Consider the following 7,769-nt stretch of genomic DNA (forward strand, 5'->3'; position numbering starts at 1 on the left):
GAGGGCCCCACACCCGGGCCCATGTGGGCCGAGGCCCCGCTCCTTCTATCCCCGCTCCGCGGAGCGGCCGACTGGAGCCCGGCACTTTTTGTCCCCTGCGCCCCGCCGTAGCCCCGTCCGTTGCCATGGCGACGGGCCCAGCGAGGGCCCCACACCTGGGGGAAAGCCTGGCTACTGCACTAGCTGTCTGAGGGGAAGCCTTCCTACACCCCCCCGAGGACAAACCCTTCTGCCTGGCTTGAGGTAGAGGCAGGGGTTTTACAAGCTAAGGGCTTTATAACTGTTGGCACTGGGTAATTTGGATTGGAAAGACCCGCACCGTCCCTCTGTCCCGGCCTTTCATTGCTAAGGGAGGTGGCGAATCCTCCCGGGAGCGGGTAAGGCCAGAAAAGTCATGACCCTTCAAAAGGCCTCCATGGGAGGAGAGGAGGGTGCCTGTGTTTCCCTTTGTGTCCGCCCTGCAAAGCCACCTGTGAAGTGTTGCTGGTAAGGCTGGCTGTGTTTTTCTGAAAACACCCAATACTTTCCAGGTGGCAGAGGCTGGGGAGGCTCTGGGAGCAGACGGTGGAAGGGTGGGAGGCTGGTTGTGAGCTGGAGCCAGCCCTCCCGCTCCCCAGAAGCTGTTAGGAAAATTCCCTTCCCTAACTATTATATCAACCAATCTTTATAGTATGACAATGTATTAATTTTGTCAATATATATACCAGTTCAGATTATACACTGTGATGTAATGAGGTAGTGGAATTTTACTGGAGACTTCAGTATTATTTCTGCTTAAGTAAAACAAACTAAAGCCCAGCCCAGCCCTGGAAATAAGGACCTTGCTTCATGGAACCTTTCTCCATGAAATATAAAGGATACTCCTTGGAAACCAAGATAATGCCAGCATCTCAGCCCCTCTCACACGTCCCAGAGTTGTCTGGTGTCACAGATTAGTAACTCCAGCAAGACTGACTCCTGGGACATCTGGATCAAGCAGCAAGAATGGTGGAAAAATATTGTTGCTTTGCAAAGTTTTACTATGATTAGTAATAAGTAATGTGGATGTTAGTGATCAGTCAAGTCATATTGTACCTGAAGGTTTGAAAGGTATAAGAAACCTGTAAAAAACCACATTTGGGGTGCCCAGTTTGGCTGGGACACCTCGTGTGCAGGAATAAATATTTATCCTTGTAATTCTCTACTTTGCATCCCAGCCTCTCTCCTCAGTCGGCACTGGCCAGCTGTGGATTTTTGTGATGCAGCATGACCAGCCCAGCACACAGCTCTCCTGCCCCTGGGGAGGCTTTTCCCCCTCCGGTGCCGGCTGCGAGTGCATAAGGAAGTCTTTATGAGCCGCCTGCGCTCTCTGCACAGCGGCTGCTTTGTGCAAGGGGCACTGGCACGGGCCAGCCAGACACTCACCTAAGAAGGCTTCTGTGTGCAGAGGGAAAGTTGTTGCTGGAGCAGCATGTCCTTCATTCGCTGTCCCCAAAGGCCCTCGTCACCTTTTCACCTCCAGCTGCTGGCAGCTCTCCCTGCGCAGGGGTCTGGCTGTGCTGGTGGTGCCCAAGGACTGTGGAGGGCTGCACCTCTTTTGCCCTCCCTGCCCACCTTCCCTCAAAGCGGGAGCTGAGGAGCAGGTGGAGTGCTCAGCCAGCTGCGGAGCTGCAGCTTTGACCACCCATGTGTTCGGCTCCTGTCAGAGCTGTTGCAGAGGGAAGTCTCCTTCTCATTATCTCCTGCTCACCTGGTGCCAGGGAGCCCCGCTGTGCTTTCCTGGCACCTGCCAAAGGGCTAGGGACAAGCCTTGACTGTGCAGGATGCGCAGGATAGCATGTTCAGCCCATCTCCCTGTCCTGCACTGGGGAGCTCTTCAGCGTGGCCCCCAGGAACGGTGGTGCTGGGATGCTCATGGACACTGCACGATCCTGTGTAGACTTGGCAGGTCTTCTGACACCCCGAGCTCTGCAAGGGGACCCTGCTGTGACCACAGCCCCCAGCTCTCCCCAGCAGCCTTGTCACAGGAGCACGGGGCTGCTCCCACACAGCAGGCATAGAGCAAGGAGGACACCCTTCCTACAGCCACTTTTCTTTTATTAGAGGTTAATAAGATACAAGGAGCTGGACCTGCACACCACATGCCGTCAGCTCGCTCTGCCATGCCCCTCCGTGTGCCGTGTGGGCAGAGAGGAGGGGGGCTGACAGAGGCAGGCACACCCAGGCTGGTCCCCTCCTTGCCTGCAGGGTTTTCCTTCCAGCCTTTGTGACGGGCACCGTTTCTGCTGCGGTGGCTTTGCTCTACAAGCCATGAGCAAGCATTACAGGAGAGGGATGTCTCCAATGGGACAAGAACTGCAACTGCTGAGCTGAAACCGTTCCATCATTCCCCAGGAGAGACCCTGGCTTGGCTGCACACTGACCTCCAAAGGGGATCAAAACTCATATGGGGACACAAAGACTGTGACCTTGAAGATGTGCTTGCCCAAGAGGACCTTGCGGGAGAACTCACTCATCTCCAGGTCCACCTCCAGTGTGACTGGTCCCACCACAGGGCTGGTGAGTACCAGCTCTCCCATCTGCCGGTCAGAGCGCCGCACGGCGAAGACGCCCTGTCCCCGGCCACCCATGATGGCGAAGCGTAGGCTGTCGCCCACGAAGCGGGTGGTGGACATCTTGAAGAGGACACGGGGCACGGTGCGGTTGGCCTGGAGCGGCAGGTAGTGGAAGGAGATGGAGGTGGCGGCCAGACGACAGGCTCGGCTCTCCATGGGGCAGGGGTTCCTCTCGCACTGGCTGCCAGGATAGAAGGGGTACCACCACTCAGTGTCGTGGTTTGGCTGTCAGGGACCTGCCCACATCCTTGCAAACAAGCCTAGCCTGTGCTGCAGACAGCATCTCCAGTCCCACTGTCTGTCCTGTGGCAGAGTAACCCAAGGCAGCCACATCCGAGTGTGTGCAGCAGCAGATTTCTCTCCCAACCCTGCCTCTGCCAGGCAGATGCCTTGCAGGGACACTGCTCTGGGTCATGCTCTGAGGCTGGGACTGGGGGTGCCACAGTTCCAGCTGGAGGCCAGGGATGGAACCAGGCTCAGATGTGCTTTCACAGAGGAACTTGTCTGGAGCAGGGATGCTCCTCTGCTTCAGTGGCTTGTGCTTGGCCACAGTTTAGTCTCAAGAGTGGGACCAAGGGGGTTTTGCCTGCTGGATGGCAGTTGACAGGACTGCATGGCTGTGCAGTGGAGGGGAGACAGCATCATTCCCTTCAGGCTGGGGCTCTGTGGGGACGGGGTCCTGGATAAAGCCCATGTATTGGGGTGCTCTCACCTGCACTCCCAGCCACCAGCATCCTGAGACCATCCAGAGAGTATGCTGAGCCCACCCAGTCACCCCACATGGCAGTTTGCTACCAGTGCTGGCTGGCACGCTCCCTGCTGCCCCCAGGTGACACGGTATGGTCCTCAGGGCACCGTAGGACACATCACCTGGGGGACAGAGCATGACACAGCCCAAGCCATGCGCAGTACTCACAAGGCAGAGGTCTTGACATAGCTGGTGTTGTGGCGCGGTGGGGGGCACTTGGGCCGCAGGCAGCGGTGGCCCCCAAAGGTGTTGATGCAGAGGTCACCCTGGGTGCAGTTGTGCTGCTTCCCGGTGCACTCATTCACATCTGCGGAGGTGACATAGGGTGAGCAGGGCTGTCCCCGCTGCTCCCCACCGCACCCCTGGTCCTGTGGGATGCTCCGTGGCCTGCACCCACCACTCTTACCCTCACAGGTGTTGCGGTCAGTGCGGAGCAGGTAGCCAGGGGGGCAGAGACAACGGTAGGAGCCAGGGAGGTTGAGGCAGTCATAGAGGCAAAGCCGTGTCTGGGGGCTGGACTGGAAAAGCTGGCACTCGTCCACATCTGGGGGGACAGAGTGGGGCATGGCTGAAGGTCCTGTCACCACTGAGCCTCAGTTTCACCCCTCCCCACCATCTTCATAACCCCTTTTACCATGGCACACGCCGCTGGCTCGCATCTGGAAGCCAGTGTCACAGCTGCAGCGCCGGGAACCTGTGCGGCCCTCAGCACAGCGGGGCTGGCGGCTGAAGGAGGCATTGCTCAGTGACACCCAGTCTGCAGGGGGAAACAGGTGTCACCACTGGGGTGGGGGGCACAGGGAGATGGGTGAGGGCTGAGGTCCCAGGGGGCTGCCAGGGAAGCAGGAGACAGGTGCAGCATGGCCAGGTGCTGACCCCCTGAGCATCCCCATCCTCTGTAGCACAAACCCAGGCACCTACAGGCATAGATGGGGCTCTGGCAGCTGGGGCCTGACCAGCCCCGGGGGCAGAGGCACGTGTAGCTCTGGTTGCCATCCACACAGGTCCCGCTGTTGGCACATGGATTGCTGGAACAGTCATCAATACCTAGGGAGAAGGAGCTCATGAACACCAGCTGGAGAGGTGCATCATCACCCCATCCTGCTGCCCAGCCTCGGTGCCCATTGCTGCAGCCTCTGGGCTGCTCTCCCTGCAGCCAGGGGAGCAGAGTGATGGGACCCTGCAGTTCAGGATGGTGGAGAAGCCCCCAGGCAGGGCTGAGCCCCTGACACCCCGACCCTGCTCCACTTCACTTCTGCAGAAGGGCTGGGTGCCGCTCCACGTGCGGTCATGCCGGCAGGCGCGTGTCTCCGATCCCACCAGCCGGAAGCCGGCATTGCAGATGAAGTGAACGTCGTGGCCCACTTGTGTGCTTCGGCCCAGCATCCGCCCGTTCAGGGGCACCACTGGCTGCGGACAGGTCTCTGCGAACAGACAGACACAGGTGAGGACAGACATCACCAAACTGGATCTGACCCCAGCCCCGGTGAGGAGCAGGGGGTCCCTTGCTCAGGCTGCTTGCCTGAGGTCTGGGCGTCCAAGGTGGCCCCGTGGGAGTGTCACCCCCCCAGCAGTGACCCAGCCAGGTTTACCATTGCGTTTGGTGGCCTGTCTCTGGAGGCGGCTCTGGAGGACAGAGAGCTGCTGCCGGAGACCACGCGTGCCCTGCAGGTGGGCAGTCTCCTGTGCCGCCAGTAGCCTCTGCATCTGCCGCACCACGCTGAGCGCCTGCTGTGGGCTCAGGCACTCCTGGGGGCATACAAGGACATCCCTGTCACTGCCCTGGCTCCCCCGCCACTCCGCTGCAGCCCAAGGGGACTCTTCCAAGGGTTGGAATTGGTTTGGATGCCCTGCCCTGGGCAGAGCCCTTTCCTCCCCATCCAAGTGCGGGGTCTACCCCTGCCCCTGTATCTGCTCCAGCCTCAGCCCCTCCGCTCGGTCCTGCCCCAGCATTTGGATGCCAAGGAGCAGCTCAGACTCCCTGAGTGGGTTTAGCATCATCTTGCTGCTGCAGGGTAAAAGCCCCACGGCTGTCCCTTCTGGCCCTGGGCAGCTCCATGAGTGCCATGGCCACGCTGTACCCTCCCCTCCCCAGGGTGCTGGGGTGTGAGACGTGGGTGCTTAGAAGTCCCCAATCTGCAAGGGGGCTGGAGGGGGGGGCACAAGGGTCCTTACCTGGGTGCTGCCGAGAGGCAGCTGGAGGATGCCCAGGGCCAGCCAGGCTGGCAGCGGGATGAGGAGCATTGTGCCGGGGCTGGCTCCGGCCACGCAGGCTGCAGGGATGAGACGCTGGTGGTCCGGTTCTGCCCCGCTCGCTCACAGCCGCACTCCTGCGCTCGCTGGGATTTATCTGTGGCGCGTGCCTGTGTGTTTGTTGGTTTTTCCCCTGGCTGAGACCAAGCAGTAGGAAAGTTTCCCCTTGGCACTGGCGCCAGCCTCTCCCTTCCCTTCCTTCTCTGCACATCAGAGGCTTTGGGGCCTTTCATGTCACAGGGCCAGCAGATGCTGGGGCCAGGCGGTGGCTGTCACAGTACCGGTGGTTCCTGGCTCCCCCCATGGCCAGCCAGGCTCCGGGGCTCCCCGGCATGCAGGCGTGCAGGATGAGGCTAATCCTGTGCATTTGCTAAGCGTGGGAAAGTCTCCCAGAAGAAGGGACGGCTTTGACTTCAGTGCTGGGGTCTGGCTCTCCAGTGGGGCTGGAGCTGCCGAGGAGGGCAGCCCAGCAGTGCCACAGACTCGCTAGCCTCAGCATGGCTTTGTTGGGGTGAAATCAGCCGTGGCTGGAGTTTAGAGGGGAACCCCAGGGCTCTGCTGCAGCCTAGAGTTGGGGTGCAGGTTGGCATTACTGTCAGCATTAACATCAGGGTTAATCTTAGGGTCAGCATTAGGCTTAGGGTTAGAGTTAGGGTTAGCATTCGGTTTAGGGTTGAGATTAGAAGTAGGACTAGGGTTGGGGTTAGCATTAGGGTTAGGGCTGAGATTAGAAGTAGGACTAAGGTTGGGGTTAGCATTAGGGTTAGGGTTGGGGTTAGAGCTAGGGTTAGCATTAGACTCACAGTTAGGGCTACGGTCAGATTTAGGACTGGGGTTAGGACTAGTGCCGAGGGTTCAGGACCATATGAACAGGAGGGTTTGAATGGAGGTTGGGGTTGCCATTAGCATTAGGGCCAGGTTCAGGCCAGGGTTAGGGTTAGGCTCAGGGCGAGCGAACTGAAGGCATTCAGAGATGGATTTCTGCTGACAGCCAGCTCAGCTGCGATAGCTGGCAGGTAGGACACTCCTGCTCCCTCCTGCCCATGACAGCCCAGAGGAAGGGGCATGGCAGCATGTGTCTGTCCCCCAGACACCCCCAAGCAGGGATTTCTGAAGCCCACACATCTATCCTGTGTCAGTGGAGCACCCCCAGCTCCCTGGCATGGGTGCTGGGAGCCTTGCACTGGGGCAGAGCCATCAGGGTGCTACTGAGCCCCCCGAGCAGTCTGAGCTCCAGGACCCCTGCCCAACCCCAAGTTCCTGCTGAGATGTGCCCTCCTCGAGCCCGGCCATCTCTCCCACCACTGGCCCCCCGGCACTCACGTTCTCCCACCCCATAACCACACTGCCCAGCTCGCTGGAGCGGGTATTTGGCTTCACGCCCGTGGCGGTGTGTGTTACCTCCCCGGCATGTTTAATTCATAGGGCAGGAGGAAGTCTGGCAGCAGGGGCCCCTGTAGTTGCCCCCAGCCCCTTGGCATCCAATCTGCCAGTGCCCCAAAGTGGGTGCAGTTGGGGACCCCTGCTCCTGCCTGCCTTCCCCTCCTGACCCTGGCTCGGCGGCGGGGCTGGGGCAGAGCGTGGGGGGCTGACCCCGCTGTGGGGCATCCCAGTGGGGCTGCAGCCTGGGGTCCCGGGAGTTGTCTGCCGTGTTCGCGCCAGCGAGCAACTGTTTTGACAGAGCTATTACTCACCCGTCAAGCTTTTGTTCGAGCCGAGCAGTGGTGCCTGTCTGGAGTCCTGAATAGGAGCAAATCCTGCAACCAGACACACACACACAAGCACACACAAGCGCGCAGGAGCGCGCGGCCGAGCTCGCCCCGACGCCAGAACTGTTGCGGGGCGGCTGGTCTCTCCTGAATCCTCCCTCCGGAGCCATGGGGGTCTGGTGCCCCCCCACCCCAGGCACCTGCATGAAGCTCCTGGTGCTGCTGGTTTGCAACCTCCTGGCATGGAGGGTGGGTGAGGCGGGGTCGCGTGCTCCAGAGAAGTTGTCCGTGCTGGCTCCGGGAGGTAATCAGGAGAGGGGTGGGGGGAAGCTGGTTTGAGAGGGGGTGGGTGCACCCTGAGCAACATCCCCTGAGGCCAGGACAGGTGGGCAGGGTGAGGGGCACCCAGGGATGGCAACGGGGGTCTCGATGGGTGATGGAATAGAATGGGATGGGAATGGGGAG

General features: G+C 60.1%; 2 protein-coding genes across 2 annotated transcripts in view; one reads left to right on the top strand and one right to left on the bottom strand.

Annotated features, from left to right (window-relative positions):
- Nucleotides 1-7,769, top strand: part of LOC113484562 (RNA-binding Raly-like protein) — an 18,964-nt gene that overhangs the window by 1,301 nt on the left and 9,894 nt on the right. The gene's annotated exons all lie outside the window — the stretch shown is intronic.
- LOC113484333 (fibulin-7-like) lies at nucleotides 2,074-5,680 on the bottom strand. The gene is made up of 8 exons (XM_026856665.1): nucleotides 5,518-5,680; nucleotides 4,935-5,091; nucleotides 4,596-4,766; nucleotides 4,264-4,389; nucleotides 3,977-4,099; nucleotides 3,749-3,886; nucleotides 3,511-3,649; nucleotides 2,074-2,775 (listed from the first exon to the last, which is right to left on the bottom strand). Exons 1-8 carry the CDS (start codon nucleotides 5,584-5,586, stop codon nucleotides 2,415-2,417), a joined length of 1,284 nt encoding a protein of 427 aa, XP_026712466.1. The 5' UTR covers nucleotides 5,587-5,680; the 3' UTR covers nucleotides 2,074-2,414.

The sequence above is a fragment of the Athene cunicularia genome (genome assembly GCF_003259725.1).
Source record: "Athene cunicularia isolate RWA chromosome 11 unlocalized genomic scaffold, athCun1 chr11_part1, whole genome shotgun sequence".
Classification (NCBI taxonomy): Eukaryota; Metazoa; Chordata; class Aves; order Strigiformes; family Strigidae; genus Athene; species Athene cunicularia.

Bases quoted from the DNA above. Each gene is read 5' to 3' on its own strand.
- LOC113484333 (XM_026856665.1), bottom strand. From the start codon at position 5,586: ATGCTCCTCATCCCGCTGCCAGCCTGGCTGGCCCTGGGCATCCTCCAG. The intron at 4,100-4,263 runs GTAGGTGCCTGG...TTCCCCCTGCAG, and splicing joins CCAGAGCCCCATCTATGCCT to ACTGGGTGTCACTGAGCAAT. The intron at 3,887-3,976 runs GTAAAAGGGGTT...CTGTCCCCCCAG, and splicing joins AGCCAGCGGCGTGTGCCATG to ATGTGGACGAGTGCCAGCTT.